Genomic DNA, 24,742 nt, shown 5'->3' on the forward strand with positions numbered 1-24,742 from the left:
ATAAAATAAGTCACGGGGACATAATATACAGTATGGTGACTATAAATAATGTCTTCAGTATAAGAAAAAAATTGTAACTATATGATGATGGATGTTAACTCATTGTGGTGATCATTTTGGGATATATATATATATATGTATATATATATATATATCACATCATTGTATTATACACTTGTATTTACTATAGTGTTATATGTCAATTATGCCTCCATGAAAGAAAAAAGGGGGAAAAGGTGGCAGAGAATACTTTCCATATATTTATTTCTCATTTGCATTGATCTCTAATAATTTGCATATTTATGAACTTTGCCCATTTTTCAATTAGGATGTTTCATTACAGACATCAACCTTTGACACATGTGTTGCTGATATTTTACACTTTGTTATTAGACTTTTTAGGTTGTTTTTAATTATGTTTGATAACTTTTACTTTTAAAAATGCTTCAACCTATATTTTTCTAGTTAGCAATGTCAAGAACAAAACAGTGGTATTGAGTCCTTTCTTTATAAAGTCTGGAAATCATCATAATTTTACTTTTGTTGGTATTATCTAGGATGTCTGTCTCATTTTGTCATTATTATATTATTTTATTTTTTTAAAGATATTTTATTTATTTATTCATGAGAGACACAGAGAGAGAGGCACAGCCATAGGCAGAGAGAAAGGCAGGCTTCCCTGCAGGGAGCCTGATATAGGATTTGATCCCACGGCCCTGGGATCACAACCTGAGCCAAAGGCAGATGCTCAACCACTGAGCCACCCAGGTGTCCCATATTATTTTCTTTTTTATATATATTCTCCTTAAATAAATTTTATATTTTTTTCTGGTTTGTTGTTACTATATTTACCATAGCCAATTCTAACTAATTCCTTATGTAAATGGTTTCCATTCTTTCTACCAATTCATTCATATCATGACTTTGCCAATTTGAGAGCTCCAGATATTGGTGTGTTGTTCAGTTAGGTGGTAAACATCTTCTGGTAATATTTCAGGATAATATAATTCCTGAATTCTTGCATATCTGATATTTTATGGTTATCTTAATACTTAAATATCCTTTTTTGGTGGGAATAGAATTCTTATGTCACAAACTTTTTCTTTGAAAACTCTAAAGACATTACTCCTTTCTATTCTGGCATCTACTCTCTTTATGGAGAGAGAAGTCTGAGGCCAGTATCCTGTCAGTCTAGAGTAGATAACCTACTTTTTCTGCCCTGGTATGTGTGTTAGTTTTCACTAGGTATACTATATTATAACCTCAAAAGTGCAGTGGCTTCAAACAATAAATAAGTATTTCTCTCTCATACCACAGGTTGGTGGTCAGGTTCTATAGATCTGCTCCAGCCATCTGGTTAGGTACTCTTCTGCTTCTCATGTATTCCCATTCTGGAGGGAGCAGCCCTATCTGGAACATGGACTTTTCCTGGGAAAATGTCCAGGAGTAATAAAGTTGGCAAAAGCTCTTGATGTCTCTACAAATTTCTGATTGGTGATGCATAATCAGGTTCATTAACATGTTATTGACCAAATCCAAAATAACCGGAGCAGGAAGGATATTCTGCCTACAGAAGGGGGGTAGTTAATAAGTGGGAACAACAACAACATCTCTTACAGAATTTATAGGACTCCTTCTTCAGTGTTGAAATTCAAAAAGTTCACTGAGAAATATCATCTATGTTTTAGTATATATTTTCATTTTACTTTGTATCTAGTTAACTTTTCTAGACTAAAAGTATTTATTTGAAAGAAAAGTCTCCTTAATATTTATCTCTCAATATTGCTATAGTTCTATTTGTCCATTTCTTCTGGATCTACAATGATTCATGTTAGACAGTATGTCTTCTGTATCTGTTATCTTCTCTCAGGTCAATTTTATTTTCTTGTTCTTTTACTACATATGCTGAAACCTGTCCTTAATAGAACAGATATGACATTCTCCAGTGTGGATTTTGTTCTTTAGGGTTTATACTATTGGTTTCCATCCTGCCATAATGTTACCTGTTTTCTTTTTTTTAAAGATTTTATTTATTTATTCATATGAGAGAGAGAGAGAGAGAAGCAGAGACACAGGCAGAGGGAGAAGCAGGCTCCATGCAGGGAGCCCAACATGGGACCCGATCCCAGGTCTCCAGGATCACGCCCTGGGCTGAAGTCAGGCACTAAACCGCTGAGCCACCCAAGCTGCCCAGTTACCTATTTTCTATTCTTTTTTTTTTTTTTTTTTTTTTTTAGTTACCTGTTTTCTTAATTAGCTTCCTAATTGTACCACTGTGCCAGCTATCTTTCATCTCTCATTTTATGTATTTTCTTTAATTTCATTGACAGTGAAAAGAAGATGCTACCTATAATAAATACCTATAATAAATTTAATTAAATTTCCTGTAGTTAATATTCTGTTTCAAAAGAATATTCTAACTCTTGAGATGTGTCTTTCTCATTTTAAAGTATTTAAATAATTATCCTGATTTTTTTATTGAATCATAATAGATTTAGCTCAGTTTGTCTTCCTAAAACGAATGGGAGAAGATTCATCAAAGATCCCCAAATTGTTCCATAAATAGTCAAGGAATCCTTACCTTAGATCTTGAGCTGAAAGATGATGAATATAGATTTATAACATTATTTTGATTATTTGATGAGTGAAGTGGGAGAAGAAGCTGAGACTATAGGAAAATTACTTTGTTCCTATATCGTTTCATTCCCAAGGTTATTAGTATATCAGAGAGATTGCTAATCTCTTCAGCCTAACTGCTACTCCAGATAGATGTAGTCATTGGAGCTAGTTTGTTTTGTTTTGTTTTTTGTTTTTGAATGAAGGTTAACTCTCCATTCCATCTTATAGCACACGTTTAATTGAGGAAAAGAATTCCTTCATTTGCCATGAACCCTTATTAATAAGAAGCTTGATCAGAGGGAAAACTTGTTGCCTGAAGGCTTTCTTTTGTCATGTATTTGCCTATTTGCTAACCCAGTTTCAAAATGGTGTTGGTTCAAGGAGCTGAAATGTACTGTAAATAGAATAGACTTCTTCTCTCAAAGATTGCTCTATCTTTACTCTTTGAAGTTTTGGTATATTACTGGGATTCTATAGGATTTTAGCCAAGTCTGCAATATTGAACTTTTTATTGGCAAAGAAACATTTTAATCATCCTTTCATGACATCCTTCAAACTGGATCAACTTATACGCTATTTAATAGAAATGACTAAAATTTTATCCTATCTAGTTTTTACTCTTCATGACACAGCTATTATTTATTAATTCTTACTTCACTCTTGCTAATATGAGGAACTAAAGATAATGAATATGTAAATGTTTCCATCTCCACTTCCCAGAAGGAGAGTCAGATTTTTGTTTCTTGGACTCCCAAGTGTAATTAATAGTATCTTCATGTATTTGGAGACATCTTGAGGCCAGCACCACTGAAGGTTTTGTCTAGGATGCATGGGCCCTTGAAGGCAGGAGCCAGAAAAAGATGAGTCTGAAAGGCAGTGGCATGACCTATGAAGAAGACTGGTTCCCTGGGGCCTTTGTGGGGTGGGAACCTGCACAAAGCTTGTGTGCAGGTTCTCAGGACAGATGGGACCTGGAATGGGGATGGCTACAGGTTGGACCCTAGCCATGAGAGCATAAAGGCCTGGGAGCCACCACCATGCTCAATTCAGCAGAGAAGAATAAACCAAACAAACAGTTTTAAAAGGATCCTTTTAAATCCTTATGACTCATAAGGAAGGAGCACAGGGATTTAAATTACTCTGAGGGAGTTTTTTCAAGCGACTTTGGTAAATCTGAACATATTGGTGGTCAATACAAGGAATCATAACCAGAGCTTCCTTAGATTAGCTTAAGAAAACTGGATAATTTTTAAAAATTGTAACTATTTTTGTTACACAATTATTCATGAATTATTCTTTATAGAAAGAAAAAGAAAGGGAAAACAAAAGATAGAGGAAAGGGAGGCAAGGAGGACGAAAGGAATGAAGAAGGGAAAGAAACCAATCTGGCCCACTATTCAATTGCTTCTTTAGGTTTAAGCATTGCTTTCAAATTAGTATCCAGTTTCTCTCTTTTTCTTTTCTCTCTCTCTCTCTCTCTCTCTCTCTTTCTCTCTCTCACCTACATGCTCTTTTGTATCCTACTAGAAAGAAATGATCTTGTGTGGTAATTTGCATAGCTGGCTTCATCATACACATAAATCATACACACACACACACACACACACACACACACAAATCTTTACAGGGCACCTGGGTGGCTCAGGCAGTTAAGCCCCTGATTCTTGGTTCTGGCTTAGGTCAGGATCTCAGGATCCCAGGATCCACACTTAGCGAGCAGCCAGCTTGTGGCTTGTCCCTCTCCCTCCCCTGCTTTGCTCCCCCCACTCCCTAGTTCAGGGGCACATACACACTCTCTCTTTCAAATAAATAAATAAATAAATAAATAAAATTTTTTAAAAACAAAAAATAAAAACCCCTTTACAATATATATCTGAAAAACTTTCCACACCCTGATTTACCCCATCTATTTCAACTGTTAAATGGTAATAATAACTGGCAATGATTAAGGGCTTTACAGATTCTAGACACTGTTCTAAGTGCTTTACTATCAGCTTACTGAACTCTCACGATGGCCATTCTATGATTGAGAAAACTGAATCAGAGTATTCGAATAAGCTGCCCAAGGTCAAAATTGTCCCAAATTCCCAGCCAGTCTACCTCCAGAACCTGTGAGCTGAAACACCACATTATAATGTACTGGGTTCCATTATAGGAATGTAACATATAGTGAATGTAATCATTCACTACTGATAAACAGACTTTTATGATTTGATATTACAAACAGCTATAATGAAGTTACTGGCAACTTAAATATTTAGTGGACTATGAGATATGATGGGCCAGTTTCCATAGATGATTAATTCTTTTCATAAAACCAAATGTAATGAATGTTCAGATTTACTTAGCTTTCAGAAAAATCATGACTTTTCCTCATAAACTACGGTAATTAAGTATATGACAAACTCCCTATAATTAAGGGATAAATTGCTGGCATAAAAATAAAGAACGCTGGCATGCTGTAATTACTCTGTAGCTTACAGTTTATCAAACATGTACTCTGAACATAGGAGGTTATATAAGTACATAACTTCTAAAAGAAACCCTTTGCCTTTTCCACACAAAACTGGCAAGCAGAAAATGATAGCTTGGCATAATACATAATAGTGCTCAAACTACTGCATGTCTGCAGACCAAACTTTAATACTGGACTCCCTTCCTCTCCTATGAGAGCCAGTTTCATGAACCTAATGTCACTCTCCAACTATCAATTACTAAGATCAAATACTGGGAAGAGTTTTGCATTCACTTGTTTCCCATTGTGAAGTATGATGAAAAGCAACATATTTACTCCAAATACTCCTTATCACATAAGAAAGAGAAAGCCATTGTGGGCTTCCCTTAAGTGATGGCCTTCCTCCCTTTCTGGCTGATGAGCCAAATACATGTCCTCTCAGCAACAGAGCTCTGCAGGGAAGTCTGAGATATGTCCCCAGGAGCTGGATTTGTGATCTTCCCGTGGTCTGTGTGATGCAGGAACAGACCCTGCACTCTGCAGACAGTGTTCTGCCTGGAAACAGGATGAAAAGAACGGGAACAAGGTCGGAGCTCAGGAAGGTCTGTGCCAACACACTTTGGTGGGAAGTAAAAAAAATAGGGCACATGAATTTGTTGTAAATAAAAAAAAAAATAATGAAAGAAGTTAATGAACATTGGTATCTTGAAATCTATAGATTCTAATAGAATATTTTTGCTTTCATATTTTAAAACTCACTAAATAAATTTGCATAAATTCAACAACAGGAATTTATAATCATGTTACATGTAAAAGGGCATAATGGTATATATCAGGATATTTGGCAATGCTAGGGGGCTACTGAAGAACTCTTAAATAAACAAATATGTTCTAAAACAGAAGACAGTGATTATTGTTCAAATTAACTTCAGAGGTATATGAAATGAAGACTGATTGTTACCCTGACCATTGTCTTCAAAATGTCTAACAGCTCTTCCTAAATTCTATTGCTATGTTTAATTCTTGAGTTAAAAAAGATCTAATTTTGTACATATTATTCAGTTTTTTAAAAAATCTGTATCTAGAAATATCACATTATAGAACTTTGTTCCTTATCAATAATGTGGACTTTCACAAATTACTTAACTATTTGGGAGTTTAGTTTTCTTAATTGTACAATGGGGACATTTATTGTAATCAGGCATTAGTTAAGCCACTGTGGAAAAAGAGATGAAAACAGTCCAATGGTTAAGAGAAGAAAGAAGTTTATTTTTCAGAACCATCTAGAGTGTTTCTGTGGACTGCTCCCTGAGCTCATCCAGGAACTAGGCTGTCAAAGTGGATCGGCTATCTCAAAAAGCTAAAGATTATTTCCAGTCATACTTTTTCTACTTGATGAGAAGGGTGAGGAGAGACAGAGACAAGAGTCTTCAAGCAATGAATCTGAGGTTGCACTTACCACTTCTGCTTATACCCCATTGGTCTAGACTTAGCTGCATTGCCTACTTGCAATGGTAGCTGGGAGATACAGACTATGACTGGGCAGTGGTGGATGTGGCTAAAATTGCATTGGGGAATTCAATTATTAAAAAGAAGAAGGGGAAAAGGGATACCGATGGACTATTAGCAGCATTTGCTACTATAAAAATTGTTGTAAGGAATGAAGTTATACTTTCAGAGTATAGAAGTGTATTTGCAGAATTTACATAAGCAATCTGCATAGCACTTGACACATATTGAATACTCATTAAATGGTAGTTATTAGTATTTTCTTATTATGATGATGATGATGATCTAGTACCTCTATCCTCAATGTAATGCTTGAATTCTCTCCACAGAATCAAGGATAAGTGATAGTTTAATTATTCTTGAATCCTTATAATAAAAGAATTTTTTTTAAAAAAAGGAAATTTCACTGCTCTTAAGGAAGCCATCCCAGTTTTAGAGTTTTTCCTTCTTTCTAGATATTATTTATCTTTTTATATTTACTTTTCTTTCATCCTAATTGTGACCTCTGACGCACTAGCAGAACAAATAGCATTCCTCTGCCATACAATAGTCCTTCAGATATACATAGAAAGTTATTGTTTCTTTTATGAGTCTTCTTTTTCTCTAGTCATTTTTTATTCCTTCAATAGTCTTTCATAATCTGTGACTCTGAGGCCACTCACTGTCCTGGACACATTCATTCACTCGTTTAACAAATATTTGAGTACTGACTACTCTATTTTATCAATGCTCACCTTAAAACTATGTCACCAAGGGCAGTATATGGTGTTCACGCTACTCTGAGCACAGCAAATCATTAATCCCCTCATTAAGGATATTATGTTCCCTAAGTGGAACTTAAGATCATATAACTCTTGGCAGCCGTAACACACTGCTGACACACACCAAATGGTAACCTACTATACCCTCTGAGCCATTTTTTGTTTGTGCAGTTACCCTAGATGTACCCTACCCTACATGAAATTCTTTTTAAATCCAAATATAAAACATTTGCTTTATTCCTAGTTGTTAATTGTATCCAATCTCTCAAAAACTTTTATTCTTTCAACCAATGTATTAATTATCCCTCACTGATTCATCCATCAAAGCTCCTGATTAGCATGTAATTGATCTCTTCATCTAACATATTGATCAAAATGTGGATATGGATAGGGCTGCTGAGAAGCATTTAGTAACCCTCTGAGCAATCATTGTACCAATTACAAATACAAATCATTGAACCAATTACATAACTGCATCATCATTTAAGGAATATTATCCTCTGTAGCTCTCAGATGTCTCAAGACAAAGTTTTGAGAAAAGTTTTTGTTAAATACTTGGCTTCTTATTCATTGCTATGCCCAATGAAGCCTTGACTTGCCATTCAAAGTGCTACCTGGTCCAGCTCCATTCTGCCCAACCTGACCCTCAGGACCTCCCTGATTAGGAGGGCATGACTGGTGTTTTCTTGCTGCCAGACCTTTATATAATGAGATTCGACAACATTTATTGAGCCCTGTTATGTCCTAGGCATTATACTAAGCAGTTTCTCACATAAATAGAGCATGGGAAAAATGGAATATATTTAATGAAAAAAATGCATGTATTCTCAAATAGAACCTTATTATTTCACCCATGCATGAGACCATCATTGCACAATGTTCCTTATCTCAAAGTTATGGCAAAGTACAGAGCATATTCCATGTATAGATACTCAGCCTTTAGCATTAGGTATTCAAAGAATTATTTTCGATGCGATATGCATTTTTCTAAGATGATGTCTTCAGTAACTAAATTCTTGCTAAATACCACATTAGAGTCTAAATTTGCTTCAGTAAATCAAAAATGACTGTGCAGGAACTCTCAGAAATGATTATTCATTTGCTCTAGATAACAATCACATTTAAGAATTTAAATCATGAATCACCTGTACAGATGTTACCTTTTCCAAAGGACTTTCTACTCGAGGAATGCTGATCATTGGCATCTGTGCCAGATTATCCATGTGTATATGTTCATTTTCTGGTTGTCTTCCTTTGAAATTATTTACCACACACACAACCTAAAATTTCAGGAAAAAAATGCAGTTGAAGCAAAGCCACACTCCCTGTGACTATGACCCTTTTAATCTTTTAAGTAGCTTAATAAATTGAATCATAGTACTAAAGTATTAAAATTACTTAAGTATTACATATGTAACTTTACATCCATATTTATCTTGTATAAATTTTAATAGTTATTCCAATGCAAATGTGTTCAAGAAAATTTATCGAATAATGTGTAGCTCAGTTAATAATGACAATTTCATTATTCCAAATTTTTCATTAAATTAGATTATAGTCAATGCTCAAATCAATCTATAAATAACATCATAGCCTTATAAAAATTCATAGCAAGCTAACCTTTCCCTAATGTGGCTAACCTACAACTTAATTTAAATGCTAATTATTTCCCATTGCTTCAAGATCATTACATTCATAATAAACCTTCTACAATTGGCACTCTCTAATTTAGTAGCATCCCTTTAATTAACCTAGTTTATTGTCTATTATTGTATCCCATGTATACTTGGCATTTCAACAATAGCTTACTGGGGCTACCAGTGAAATAGAAGACCTTTTACATAAAGGAAATTGACCCTTGTTTCAATTGATTATATTCCCATAGGCGACAGTATTTGAACTAAGCCAGAGGTTCTCATACTTCGGGTTACATAATAATAAAGGCCCAGCACTGTTAAAAATGCACATTCCTAAACCCTTCCCTAAAGATTCTGATTTTGTAGATGATAGATGGGGGCTAGGAGTTGCCACTTTTTGAAATACATTCTAGAAGCTTCTGATGCAGGTGAATCATACTGTAAGGAATAGTAAATTAACACAGGAAAATTACTTGCTATATTTACTTATATTAAGCAGTGGATGAGATATTCTTTTTTTTTAAAGATTTTTAATTTATTTATTCATGAGAGACACAGATTGAGAGAGAGAGAGAGAGACAGAGACACAGGCAGAGGGAGAAGCAGGCTTCATGCAGGGAGCCCGACGTGGGACTCGATCCTGGGTCTCCAGGATCAGGCTCTGGGCTGAAGGTGGCGGTAAACCGCTGAGTCACCTGGGCTGCTCTGGATAAGATATTCTTGAGCCTTCTTTTGCTGGGTTTATAGTCTATTACCAAGCCAAAACCCAGAACTTACTTGCAGTTATAACCTAACATTCATTTTTAAAAAGGATAAATGCTTAACATATAATTACACATTTACATTGTATGTTTTCACAAATGCTCCACTGGAAAGCGTTTTCTTTAGTAGGCCTCATTACTGAGTATTTTCAAAAGCCAATTAGATCTTGATTATTCTCCAGTTTTTAAATAAAATTAATAAATCTACAAAATAATAACACATACTATGAGACTTTATTTCAGAAAAAAATCATCTCCCTAGTTGTGGAATACTTATTATACTTCCATTTCCATGAATAATTACAGATCAGAAGCACAGATCAAAGCCTCCTAATTTGATACATCAACTTTATCAGTGCCATTAAGATCTTTAAAGTAAGGGATGGTACAGGCTTGGAGATGGGAACTTGATAAACCTAGTATCAAATGATAACCCTACAAAAGACTATAGGGCAAAAGACTGCCCTATAGAAAAGGTCAGTAAATTTTGGCTATAAGGGAGGGGCACAATAGTACATATTTTTGGCTCTGCTGGCATACAATCTCTGCAGCAGCTATTCAACTATGTTTTTGATGTGAAAAAAGTCATAGGCAATTCATATATGAATGGGCATGTCAGTGTTCCACTGTAACTTAAAAAAAAAAAAACAACACAGCGGGTTGAATTGGTTGCAGTTTGCTAACTGACCACTGCTTAGAGTACAAAGAATACAATCAAGAATTTAGCCAATAACAGCATAACAAGCAAGCAGTTTCACATTCACTTCATGAAACATACACACATATTTCCCTTCTCATTAATATTATAAATTAATGAAAGATTAGGCAGATGAAAAATATTGCTACAAATTCTTGTGAAGTAATATTTATTGAAATGAAATAACTATGTACATAGATGTATGGAAGTCATGAGATGAAGAAAAGTTCATCTAGAGTTAATATGGGCTTTTGAAATTAGTATAATTGCTTTTTTATATTATTTAGGTTTCGTAAACTCTTTGAAAGCTTGTATCAGTTATCTCTTTGCCTTAATTGAGGGTTAGGACAATACCACTGAAGCAGCTGAGAATTCAAATGCCACTATTTAAACACCTAATAGATAGTAGATATTCATTAAATAGTATCTATTAGCATAATGATTATTCTTCATTACTGTTATTATTTAAATTATAAGGGAGGAAATTGCCAAATCTTCCTTAGAACCATTTTCAAATATTTAGCAAGTTTTGCCTGCTAACATTCACAAGTATGGAACTGATGTCCTATTAGAAAAATGGTCATGGTTGGGGGGCTCCTGGAGGGCTCAGCCCATTAAGCATCCAAGTTCTTGATTTTGGCTCAGGTCACAAACTCAGGGTTGTGGGATGGAGCCCTGAGTCAGGCTCTGCACCCAACATGGGGTCTTGCTTGTCCCTTCTCCCTGTTCCTCCTATGGCTCTCTCTCTCTCAGATAAATAAATAAAATCTTAAAAAAATAAAAAGGAAAAATCCTCATAGGGGAAAGCAAGAGGCTTGGTGTTTGATCCTGAGTCTGTATGTTCTTAGACAGTCCTCTGGGTCTGAGTTTTCTCAATTTGTAAGAGAAGAGGTTGCAATATCTTACCAAGTTAAGTGGTAAGTGACAACCATTCCTTTGGTTGTCAAAGGTATGAAAAATTCAACAAATGTTCAAAGTGAAACCCAAGATCTGCCTATCTCTGGACCCCCCTATAAAACGTGATTTTTTTCTGGATTCTCTCGGGAAAACAACCCCCACACTCCCTCTCCCCTGATTACACAAGGCTGAAAACTTGGATTTATCCTAAAGGATGAGTATAGGATTCTCCTATATTCAACCAGACATTCAATTTGCTCAATTTTCCTTCCTAAAACATACTACTTTGGTTGATGTGAACCTCTTCCTTAGAGGGCTTCCTTATAAGCTCTATGAAAGCAGAAATGCTCTTCTTCCGCTTCCTCCTCTTCCTCCTCTTCCTCCTCCTCTTCTTCTCCTCCTCCTTCTTCTCTTCTTTCTCCTTCTTCTTTTTCCTTTTGCTCATCATTGTATTCGCAGTACCACAGAGAATGAATAGACTAACTAATGAGCATGTGTCCAGCCAAGAATTCTCAAGTTTCCCAATGTTCCTATATAATTTAAAGTGACATTCCTCTGAAACACTCTGTTTTTACATTAGTAGCTTCCATGTGTATAATCTTATCCTGTCCTACAAAACTGACACTAATAAGTTACCACTACACATGTATTTTTTTTGTGTTCTTTCGCCTTTGGTGATGATTTATTAATCAGATCTATTTGTGGTCATTTTACCTCTTCCCCTGCAGCAAGTAATACATGTGTTTTGCATGGAGTTAAGTGCATGGGCTCTGGTAAAGAGGCTGGGCCTTAACACCAGCCTCTTTGATTTACTCACTCTGTGAGCCTGGGCAAGCAACTCAATATAACTAAACCTGCTTCTTTTACCTGAAAAATGAGGACAATAACTGTATCTCACTGTGCTGTTGTGAGGATTAATTGAGTTAATCTAGTAAAGATTACTCAAATAACTCTTACCATTATTATTACATTACATAGGATAATATGACAAGTTCTTGATGTGCTCAGTAAACTTGAACTACTCAACTTGACCCTGGGCATCTTTTTTGGAAGCACTTTGAAGCAGACATTTGTTCAGCATGTATTTGTTACATAATATTAACCAATCTACAACTATTGTTCACCTAGTATTTGTTTTGCATTTTCTTAAGCATGGGGATTTGGTTCTCTAACTAAAGAAAATGCACAGGGGATGGGAGTGATCAACAAGACAGGATATCATTCCTCAGGTAGAATGTGATAGGCCAGACTTTGAGTGCAGTGGAAACTCCGGAAAAATGGGAGAACCAGGTAATCAGGGACACTTCCTGGGCAAGTTAGGACTTGTCTGAGAACAATCTCAAGTGCAAAAAGGATCTGAATAGTCATCAAAGGTGAGGGCCATGATCTCCAGAGCCTTCTCTCCACCACACACTCAACTGTACCTAGAGAGTATGAGATTTCATTTAACCCTCAGAAGAGCTTTGGGAATAACATAGTTCCTCCATTCATTCATTCATGCATCAAATATTTCCTGAGAACCCCCTATCTACCAGACCCTGTACTATGTACTGGGAATACACAGTGAGGAAAACAAATAAGCGCCTTCTCCACACGCAGCTTACATTATAGTGGGTTTGACAGCAAAAACAAAACAAAAACAAAAATAAAACTATTATATGTGGCATATTAAAAATTGAAATATGCTATGGATAAAAGTGAACAGGAAAGGAGGAAAGGATTCCTTGGAGAGGGAAAGCCATTTTATTTATTTTTTTATTTATTTTTTTTGGGGGGAAATCCATTTTAAATACAATTCTATGTTAGAAAAAATGAGGAGCCAAGTGACCTGTTCAAGGTCACATATGCACCATATGGCAAAAGCAGGATTCAAACCTAGGTTCACATGACTCCCAGACCCCTGTTTTGTTCTGTAAAAAAATATACGGAGGAACTGGCATTCTCACTGGGTCAAACATAAAGGCAACACAGAACCTGTCTGCAAGGCAAAGGAAGCTGAGTGGATACATAATACAGGATTTCACTGCAAGGAGGGAAAAACAAAAAACAAAAAACAAAAAAAAAAACTGGGCTGTGAAGAATGCAGCCAGATTACTGATGATCCCAGAAGCCCAGTGGGACATATCTGAGTTTAATGCAGCAAGAATGAGGTTTGTTTTGTTTTGTTTTGTCTTGTTATTAGCAACAGCTTATGTTCTAAAGAAGAGAGGCAGAACTGGAGGTATCTGGAGAGTCTGAGATGAGGAGCCAGTTAGGAACCTAAAGATAGAAGACAGGGAAGAAGCACTAATCTCAAAAATCGAGTATAGTCTCACAGTATACAATTTGGTCAGAATGGCCAAGACATAAAATGTGGAGGAGACATTTTGTAATGGAAATAAACTGGGACCAGATGACTCACTGGGTGAGTCAAGAAGAATGAGTCAAAGGCAGACACTAGACATTGGGCCCGGGTGACTGGGGGATGTGGATGCCTTTAACCAAGACATAGAGTCTTGGAGTAGGTTAGTGCTCATTTTATTCTGGAACCATTTCAGAGTTCTGCACACACTGCAAGATAACTGGAGACACCCCAGGATGTTGCGAGCCAGAGCTGTAGTCGCTGCTCAGAATAAATATTCTATTTGCCCAAATGAGAAGCCCGGGAATCATCACGGATCGCTCCCTCTCATTCGCCTCCATTATCCCCAGTGTGCCATCAAGCTCCAAACCTTCTGTATCACAAACCTCCCAGAGAGCCTCCCTTCTCTCTGTGCCCATGGAGGCCTGATTGACGCCATCTTATTTCCCTGCTTCTGCACAACTTGCCTCCCCTACCCTCACCTGGAGTTTTACTTTTCCAGCAAAACTAGTTTCAAAATGCAAACTGTATCGGAGAGAAGGGGCTGAAAGGAAGCAAACTATCAATTATGGAACTTATTTCAGTCATTCATGTGGCCATTTGTTGAACATACACCATCCCGTTTCAACTTTTATGTCCTTATAAGCTTTAAGGAGGCTGTCATTAGCCTCATTTAAAGAGGAAGAACCTGAGGCTCGGAAAGGTAAATTGGCAATGGCACAAACTGAGTGAATAAAGAAGCTGAGATTCAACCAGCTTTAACTCACTTGAACTCTGACAGTGGCTCTCAGATCATCCACATTCAAAAGAAAAAAGCCCAGATTATTCTAACCTACAAGGCCATACAGAATAAATACCCCTGTATTTTTTTTATTTCCCACTCTTGTCACTCACGTTGGATGACTGGTACCACTTCCAGGATGTCACTTCCCCTCGTGTGAATGCTGTGCCCAGGCCTATAATATACTGAGGGCACCATAAAGGCCTATCTTATGAAGCATTTTTTTAAGACTTTATTTATGTATTCAGGAGAGACACAGAAAGAGGCAGAGACATAGGCAGAGGGAGAAGCAGGCTCCCTGCAGGGAGCCTGATGCAGGACTCGATCCCAGTACCCTGGGATCACAACCTCAGCCAAAGGCAGACGCTCAACCACTGAGCCACCCAGGTGTCCCTCTTACGAAGTATTTTATGTTGCTTCTGAGCACTGTGCTCCTTGCCCCTCATTCCTTATGCCCCAGCTTTGACCTCCCTGCTTTGCAAACATTTCAAGTTTATGTATCCCAACCCCTTTTGGACTGTCCCTAATCCCAACAGAAATCTCTTTAGTTTAGGAACTAATATCATTACATTTTAGAGTTTGTAAAACTCTTTGTGTCTATTTTGTGATCTATTCAAGTAGATGGACTCTATCTTTTTCATGTATTTATCCCCAGCACTAAGCACAGTGCCTGGATCATAACAGGGCTTCACTAAATGTTTATGTTTTAAAGGAAGGGAGTAAGGGAATATTTGAGGGAATAACCCCTATTAGTGTCTGACCTGTGAACCAGACTGTAACTCTCACAGGAGAGACATCATGTTCATCTGAGCCTCCTTGCATCCCCAGCTCTTGGCACAGTGCCTGGCACCTGTAGGCACTCATGCTCAGAAACGACTGTGCATGAATGCACAAATGTCTGTTTTAGTTATTACAGTTAAAGCATTATTTTCGTGTGACCTTTGATTAAGGTCATTTACCAGGTGTGTGGGAATGTCTGAAGGGCTGCTGTGGAATGTTTTGAATACGTACAGTCAGAGAGGCTTGAGCCCAAGAGGGATCCAGAGTCCAACCCATTCACCACATGGTTTTCAGATAAGGAAGTGACAAGGAAGATACTAGGGTTTTGGATTTGGTCTTTCAAGGTCTCAAGATGTTCACTGGAAGTGAAGGAAAGTTGGAGACAGCCATGGGAAGATAAGCAGGTAGACTGATGAGATGCCAGTGAAGATGCTCTAGACCCATGGAGATGAAAGACAGCTACATCTGACACTAGTGCTTTGACATTTTAACTTTTGGTAGTTCTTTTCTTAGGGTTTATGTAGGATATTTGTCTTGTTTTGTTTTATTTTAAATGTTTCAATCTGCTTCATTTGTGGTGAGTGAAAGGAAGGAAAAGGCTCTGGCCCAGGTCAGGGCCCCAGGCTTTCTGGGGTCATAAAATGTCTCTGGGAGAGAGATTAGAATGGGCCTACGTTTCCCAGGCACCTGGAGAATCAGAGGGGGGATATCAGGAAGAGAAGCAGCACAGAACTTGGGGCAGGGACAGGTCCTACTCACCACTCTAACACAGGACGGTCTACAGAAAATAGCCTATTTAAAATGCCTGGCACACAAATCATTAGCTGGAAAGGTTCATATGAGTTTTTGCTTACTGGTTATGAACTAGGGAAAGGAGCTGAAGAAGGGAAGTTAAGCGTGAGAAGCAATTTAAATGTAATCAAAATGGAAATAAAGTGTTTTTTCCCTTTATAATGTGTCAATGCAAAAACTATGTTTTGATTTATAGCCTACACATTTTCCATCTGGGTTAAATGTTATACACTCATAATGGATTGATTTTTTTTTTTTAAAGCCAGACTAAAATAAATTTTCCAACAACCAAAACCTGTAGTAATACTCCAAGGAGGTTTTATAAAAAGAAGAGAGATGGCATGCTTACTTCACTAGAAATCACTACGGATGCTCTTCACGACTTGGCAAATTCTGATGTGAGATGGTATTATCTTGGAAATCATCCATGCGTTTTTAGTTGCTGAAGGGAACCAACCGATCTCTCAAATGAGGTTTACCTATTAGCAGGCGCTGTAACCTGGCAGTTCATGGAGAGTACGATGCTGAGGCCTTGGGGGTACTCTGGGATGCTCTAGATACTCTGGGATGGAAAGTGACCTGAGGAAATTCTTAAAATATCAAGCAACCCATTCTTAAAAACTATCCAAGAAGGACTGAGTGTTTTTAGCTCTGTTCCATTTAATACGAAAATATTTGGTTCGCCTTTAAGTGTAGAGTTTATATATTTTCCTCCCCAAATTTGACTTTAGGCAGAACAAATGAGGAAGGAGGAAGAAATGAATGACTTAAAATATACATCTTATCATTTGATACACCACATGCAGAGACACCTGCATGTAAGTCACCCTCTTTTTTTTTCTTGTAGGTGATTATGGGTGTTAATTAAAAATACAGTGAAATCCAAGTAAGTTTGTACTTACCAGAAATACTGCTATAGATATTCCAACCAGAAAGCCTGCTATCACATCTGACCAATGATTTCGGTATTCTGCTACTCTGTTGAGTCCAGTAAGAAAGGCCAAGCACATTAAGCCCAAACATAAAACGGGTTTAGCAAGTCTTGTTCCTTTGGCTTTGATTGTGTTGGTAATGTACATCTGAAACATTAAATGAAAAACATAACATTTCATGAAGGTATTTTCTTAATATATATACAATATATTTGCATATATGTACACATATATATTTATAGACATAGCTATGTATACAGAGTTCAAATAATTAGTCCTAGTTATGAATGTTTTGAAGTAACTTTCTTATAAGTGGAATTTAAGAATGGTAATTATTTAATTTTACTTACCTGATATTTACTAATGGCCAATTCTTCTGTAATATGAATTACCTAGAAACACTGAATACTGACATTCCAAGTGATTTTTTTTTAACTAGTGAAACTATTAACATTTAACTATTAATGTACCTATTGTTTTTTCTGAATTGACATCTTAGATCACTACTGTTAGAAGGGACAAACTGATGAAGGAATGTTTTTAATGCTTACATTTTTGTATACCACATTGGAAGGACGTATAATTGATAGGTTAGAATGTATGACTGTAGCTATAAAAAATAAGATATAGTTGATTTTCACTAAATAGAAAGTACTTTGAAAAAGGAATTTGAGGTTCACTGCAGTGACAAGGTTTGCTTTCATGTTGTTATCAGATATTGTGAAAATTACTTTGTTTTTATTAAATTTTATCTATCAGCCAGAATTAGGACAACAAAAAAAAAACTTAACTACATTCAGGGTAAATGTCTCCTTAAAACAAACAAGACAATGAATAGATACCTACATTGCTAGTGTTTTCACATATGCTAATGAAGAACATATAGTGCCAATTGATTGTACTAAATGAAATGTCCTCATGTTTAGAGGCATCACACTCAAGAATAATTTATTTGGTCTTTCTTCCACTCTGATTTATTCTATCGCTCAGTAGCCGATGATTTAAACCTTGTGTTACTACATAAGCAAAGCTGTTGACTGCAAGGGGAGTGTGTCAGTTAATATTTCAAGTCATTAGTAAAGTAATTATAAAGGAAATGGCTTTGACAGTACAATACGTTTTTATGGTATTAATGTCAGTGGGTACCTAACACTGATGACATACTCAGAAAAAAACTTAGACATACATTTAATCACTTGCCTATTGTCCTGCATTGAATAATTAAAAAAATATATTTCCCTAAGAGATTAAACCAAAAATCAGCACTTAAGGTTTTCCTTCACAGCAGCCATTTCAGAATGTGATGAAATTCAGTAATTATCTTCCCCCCCTTTTTTTTTTTCCTGGGCAAAGTTTGTAGCCCTGTTAGCTGCCAGAAGAGGCTGCATGAATATTTAAACAGCCCATGTGATACAAGGCTTCTATCTATCCAAGTTCTAGCCCTTTGCCATCTCTCTCAGGTCCCAATATTCTAGAGGAAAAAAAAAAAAAAAAAAGCTGAATTGTTTCATCTTGGGCTTGTGACCTTCGGAGCTGAGTCTGTGTATTCTAAGCCCGTGCATGGAAGAGCTGAATAATTTCAGTGATGAAGGATAAGTATACATGAGGGGGAAACAAGAAGAGATGAGAGAGAGAAAATGATGTTTCTGCCTTTCTGAGAGAATGTGTTAAAGAGCTCTGCCCACACGAATAACAAGGCTGGGATATCACACCACTTCAGGTTGCCAGTGATGCATCTAATGGAGTAATTCTTTATTTGACTAGTGCACACGAATAGGGAGTGAAATTTGGGCTGCTGGTGAGATTTCCTTTAACACAGCTATAACGTCAATTAATTTTTTTTTACTTTTGTATTTCTTCACATCTGTCCAGGACTCTAAACATATGCTGTCCTTATTAAGACAAAAATAAATGTGGAATGATAATTGAATAGTATTAATATTGCTAATATTCATTATAGCTATGATTTAATGAGTGATCGCTGTTCAAGGCAATGTTCTAAGTATCTTAGATTATCTTATTAAATTCTCAAAATACCCATAGAAGTCAGATCTCATCATACTTTCATTTTATTGATGAAAAAATTGAATCAAGATAAAGCTTATGAAGAAAATACAATTTGGCTATTGGGGGTGGCACTGCTGAGAATGAAGAGGTGCAAATGAGAAGTAAAGCACCTCTTACTCTTTCTTCTTTCTTTACTGATTTCTTGCATGGAGGAAATGGCCAATGGACATATAAGAGAGTTGAAATCAAAGAGAGGATAAAGAAGGTTATTGTAGTATCCTAGAGTGAGGCTATATCTCAACTCTGCTGTTAGAGAGAAATAAGAAGTAATGTGAGTATGGCCTATGTGGAAAACCTACTACAGAATCTATCTGGTTTTGGAAAGTACTGTCTTCCCCCTCATCCTCAAAGACCATCTCAGATACCTGTCCAAGTTATGTAGGCTTAGAGTGATCTATTAGCTTTGGTGATGACTGTGAAGTTTCTTTTTGAATGTTTGCTCTACTTGCTCTAATGACTCAAGCATTGGTTGTAAGGAGTCTAAAGATATAGTCTGTCCACAAAGACAACTCATGAAAAATAGCCTGAAATTTGGCTTTTCCTCCACCAGATCCCCACTTACTAGCCAGACCCAGAAAAGAAGATTGAATTTTAAGGGTTATGGAAAAAGGGTGACATTTGTACAAATACATTTAACTTTAAGGTGGATCATAGCAGTGCTTTATAATACACGGATTTTTCTGGAGCATGATCAGTTGGCATGGATGTCACAAAAGAAAAATTAGAGAGTTTTCACTTATATTCGACAACTCTTTGGTACTTTATGAATATAAGTGCCTTTTAACCAATCTAATTGTGTCATCCTTGCAGAAAGTCTATTATTCCTAATTTGCAGAAGAGGAAATTATGGCATAAGAATCTATTAAGCAAGTTGGATGCAGTACAGAAATTGATTATTTATGCTCTCTTGGTTTTTAATTCACTTATAAAACCATCTAGGTTAACCAGATGTCAAAATGTAGCTAAAATAAAACAAACAGAAGAGGGTATGGTTTGAGCAAAATGATACCCACTCAGTCCTCAAGGGTCACTGGATGCTCACTACCTTACAGACCCTCCCATTATTTAACGTCTTATTATTAGCAGTCTTTGTTCATCCATTCCATGAGTATTTATCAGCATAAAGATGCAGAATCCAAAGCTGATCATTTGTTGTCCGCTAACAGTCTGGCATATATTCTTCTACACTTTCCTCCTCACTTATACAAATATATACAACAACTGACACATATATAAAGAGGTTTTGCTTACTTGTTTGATTTTACTAAAATGTAATCACAATGCCCATGTTATCCAGAAATGTGAATTGACTCACTTGTGATAATAAACATCCATATGTTGGGTAACTTGAGAAAGCACCATATGATTTTAAAGTACTATTATATAAGTAAATAAAAATAAAAACAGACAAACATTTGTGTTTGTTAAGCACTTACTATACACCTGAAACTGTTTCTTCAAGAGGAGACATCTAAGGTGAGATCCAGAAAGATGAGTATGCGAGTTCCCAGCGAAGAGGAAGGGGTGGAGGAATGACTACTGAATTTTGTCAAATGCTTTTCCTGCAGCTACGGAGATGATTATATTGGTTTTTGCTTTTGCCACACAAATTTTCTGGCATATGTATTTGTTTACTTACAAATTGTCTTTCTCCTCCTTGTCTATCTCATATTGCCTGGAGCAAGACCCAGTACAGGCCAGGCACCTATGATAGGAAGAATACAACACCCTAAAGATGCCCACATATTCATCCTATGAAACAGAGGAAGGGAGCCACAAGCCAAGGAATTCAGACAGACCCTAGAAGTTGAGAAAAATCAAAGAATGAATTCTCCCCTAGAGCCTCCAGAAGGTGTGCAATTGGGCTCAACCTTTGACTTTTTTTTTATTTTTAAGATTTTGTTTATTTATTTGACAGAGAGAGAGCCCGCGTGCATGCATGCATAAGCAGGCGGTGGTAGGGCAGGCAGAGGGAAAGCAGCAGGCTCCCCATGGAGCAGGGAGCCCATGCGGGGCTCGATCTCAGGACCCCGGGATCACGACCCAAGCTGAAGGCAGCTGCTTAACCGACTGAGCCACCCAGGTGCCCCTCAACCCTTGATTTTATCCCTGTGAAACCCATGCTGAATTTCAGAATAGCAGAACTGCAAGATAATAAATTTGGGTTATTTTAAGTCACTAAGTTTGTGATAATCTGTCATGGTGTCAAAAGAGAACTACTACAGTCAATCAATATCTGCTCAGTGTGTGAATAATGAAATGTACTGGGATTTGTAAAACTGGTCCGAAGGAAGAGATAACTGTAGCCTAGTGATTAGCTCATCCACTTTGCAGCCAATAAGATCTAGTTTAATTCCTAGCTCTGCCACTCATGTAGACAAGTTATAAGCATGGCCCATGGTGAATGCCTAGTACCTGCAGGGGTTAAGTCAGGGCCAGGCTGAAGAACACAGCAAGCCCAGGACCTACTGTGCTGCCTGATTGTGAAGGTGGTGCCTGGTGAGTTGGGATCATTAAGTTAATGGTGGCATCGTGGCACAGCATGTGGATAAATTGGTTCCTTCTCTTGTTTTTATGCTTCTTTCACCTTTTCCTTATGCTATTTTGCAGGTTTTTTTCTTTCTTCCAAGTTATCTTTCTAAAGACAGCCACTAATTGTTTATTTGTAGGTGGTTACCACCTACTCTTATCCTTTGCCCCCTCCCTCCTATAGATGAACTGACCTAAATTCCACCCATCAGGATAGAAGCAACTCAGTGGCCAGATCCCTCAGCAACATGACACTCTAGTGCTTCTGACATACTCTAGTCCTCCTCCCAGAATGTGGAGTCCAATATTAAGCCCGCCAGTGCACACATCCTCTGACCAGCCCAGAGTACAATTATAACTTTTTTTGGATTGCACCCAGTCCAAAAGACCATGCATGAGTCTTCCTACTCATGAATCTGTCTTTTGTAATTAGGTTAGGATTGGATCATCTTTAAACTGATTTCCATCTTTTGACTATTTTGAATAATACAATCTAAAAACGGAATCTGTTTGGGGGTTTTATTTTTTAGTACCTACATAGCACTACTGGTCAGGGTGTTTGTGATTTCTTTCATGGGCTGATGCTCTAGCAGGTTCCCCTATTTTGGATTCCTGGGATTATTAAAAAAAATCCAATTTCTTGTTCTCAAAATATTTCACCCTATCAGGACCATTCTGAACTTTTTAAAAAATATTTATTTATTTATTTATGATAGAGAGAGAGAAAGGCAGAGACACAGCAGGAGGGAGAAGTAGGCTCCATGCAGGGAGCCCGACGTGGGACTCGATCCTGGGACTCCAGGATCGCACCCTGGGGCAAAGGCAGGCGCCAAACCGCCGAGCCACCCAGGGATCCCCTCATTCTGAACTTTTGTGATGACATTTATCATATTAGTTCTTTCTCTGAGCTTCTCGTTAGCTCTATATAGATCACCACTAACAAGACAGCATCAAAGACAGAACCTTATGGCACTCCACTAGAGATTTATTTGCAAGTTGGTATGGAGACACTGAGCACCATCTTTTAGGTTCATTTATTAAGCTAGACATGCTATGTCCTGAAAGTCTTACTGTTGTATCCATACTTATCCACATTCATAAATTCACCAAACAACAATAAGATATCTGATAGGGTATGTAACAGAATGGTGATGGGAGGTAATGTAGTAGAGGGAAGATCATAGACTTTGTGCCAGACAGATTTGTGTTCACATAATTCAGACCTTTCAGGGCTCTGATGGGGGAATGCAATAAACAGTACTATATTGAAGCCATAAATTTTATATACCGCAATCTAGGTCATATAAAGCATGCAGCTACTTTATTTTCCATAATGATCTAAACTTCTTCATGAGCATCCATCCAAGACTGAATAGGGATGGAACAGGGGAGGGAGGAATGTTTAATAAACCCTCAGTTGTTCTCAGTTTTCCATTCTTTGCTTTCTGGCAAAAATGGTACTGGGGTCCAGCTGGAGGTCTGCAAGACTACGTGGCCCAAGTGGGGCGGCAACTTAAGAGCAGCCACAGGGCTGTCCTACAGAATGGCCTCTTCATCTCTGCTGGTTTCCACTGCCCCGTGCTTCTCTTTCTTGGTCTCCACTGAGTGCTCTACTGACAATCACTGCTAAAGTCCTTGTGAACCCATGCTGACTTGTTCCATCTAGGCTCACATGCTATAAAAATCCTCTGAATCTCCAGCACATCTTCCTTTCAGCCCCAGGTGGGCTGCTCTCATCCCTAGCTCTGGTGTGCGTCATACATCTTTCTGCTGCCTGCCCTACCTGTTCTAGGGGTGCAATTAAGTTGAGTTCTTCCCGTTTCAAGCCAGAAACAAGGAATAAGCCCATCTATTTTCTGTTTTCAACTTTTCTAGATTTTCTGTTATCTGGTGACCAATTTCTTTCTCAGAGTTTCTAACCCAAGGGCACTCCCTCAAAATGATCACCACATCTGCCATCCTGCCCTTTGCTCTCTTCCAATCTTGTCACTTTCTAGGCCCAGAAATGCACCTTCTCTTCCCCTAGGTTGATGGTACCTCCTTTCATATGATATCCAGTGTTCTCTCTATTACTGGCTCATGATACTCAGAACTTCAAATTTTGCTTTTGGTATGTAAAGGTAGTTTGGGAATTTAGAAATTCCTGTTCTCTTTTGACAAAGATTTGATTATTTTTAAGATTTTTAAAAAATTTATTTATTCATGAGAAACACACACACACAGAGGCAGAGACACAGGCAGAAGGAAAAGTAGGCTCCATGCAGGGAGCCTGACGTGGGACTTGATCCTGGGACTCTGGGATCACGCCCTGAGCCAAAGGCAGCCGCTGAATTGCTGAGCCACCTAGGCGTCCAAAGATTTGATTATTAAAACTAAATAATATCTTCCATTTTGATTGATATTGGCTCATCTCTTTCCTATATCCCCCAGATTTACTGAGGTATAACTTGCAAACAAAAAATATATATACTTAATGTATATAACTTGATTTTTGATATATATATACATTATCAAATAACCACAATAAAACTAATTAATGTATCCATTATCCTACAGAGTTACCATTTTGTGTGCATGTATGTAGTGAGAGCATTTAGGACCTACCTGCCCTCTTAACAAATTTTAAGTATACAATACAGTATTAACTATAATCACATTGCTGAACATTAAATCTCCGTGTGGTACATATACTACATATACAATGGAATATACTCTGCCTTAAAAAAAAAGAAAAGAAAATGCTACCATTTGGGGGATAAGCCTGAAAGACATTATGCTAAGTGAAATATCTGGGTGCGGATACACAAATACTGCATGACCTCTCTACATGGAACCTAAAATAGTCAAACTCATAGGAGCAAAGAATAGAGTGGTGGTTGCCAGAAATTGAGGGAAGAGGGATGAGGAGATGTCAGCCTTTCTCTTATGGCCCATTCTTCTCTAAGGCACTGAATAAAAGATGAGAAATCCTAGAGCTATGTTGTCTAATATGGTAGCCACTAGCTAGTATAGCAAGAGAGCATTTGAAATGTAGCTAATGGAATCAAAGGACAATTTTAAATTTTAGTTAAATTGAGCTAATTTAAATTTCAAAATTAGAATGTGATTTCATTATTAGAAATATTTTAAATATGTTTAGAAAAATTGGGTATATGGATCTAGCTTTTACACTGTAAATTTTATG

At 37.2% G+C, this 24,742-nt stretch overlaps 1 protein-coding gene across 1 annotated transcript in view; it reads right to left on the reverse strand.

Moving 5' to 3' along the window:
* Nucleotides 1-24,742, reverse strand: part of PLPPR5 (phospholipid phosphatase related 5) — a 120,814-nt gene that overhangs the window by 23,537 nt on the left and 72,535 nt on the right. The window contains exons 4-5 of the mRNA XM_072834656.1: nucleotides 16,933-17,109; nucleotides 8,490-8,624 (exon numbers count right to left, since the gene is read on the reverse strand). Of these exons, the coding sequence (XP_072690757.1) occupies nucleotides 8,490-8,624; nucleotides 16,933-17,109 (312 nt within the window). The remainder of the gene's footprint in view (nucleotides 1-8,489; nucleotides 8,625-16,932; nucleotides 17,110-24,742) is intronic.

Source organism: Canis lupus, chromosome 8 (genome assembly GCF_048164855.1).
Source record: "Canis lupus baileyi chromosome 8, mCanLup2.hap1, whole genome shotgun sequence".
NCBI classification, from domain to species: domain Eukaryota; kingdom Metazoa; phylum Chordata; class Mammalia; order Carnivora; family Canidae; genus Canis; species Canis lupus.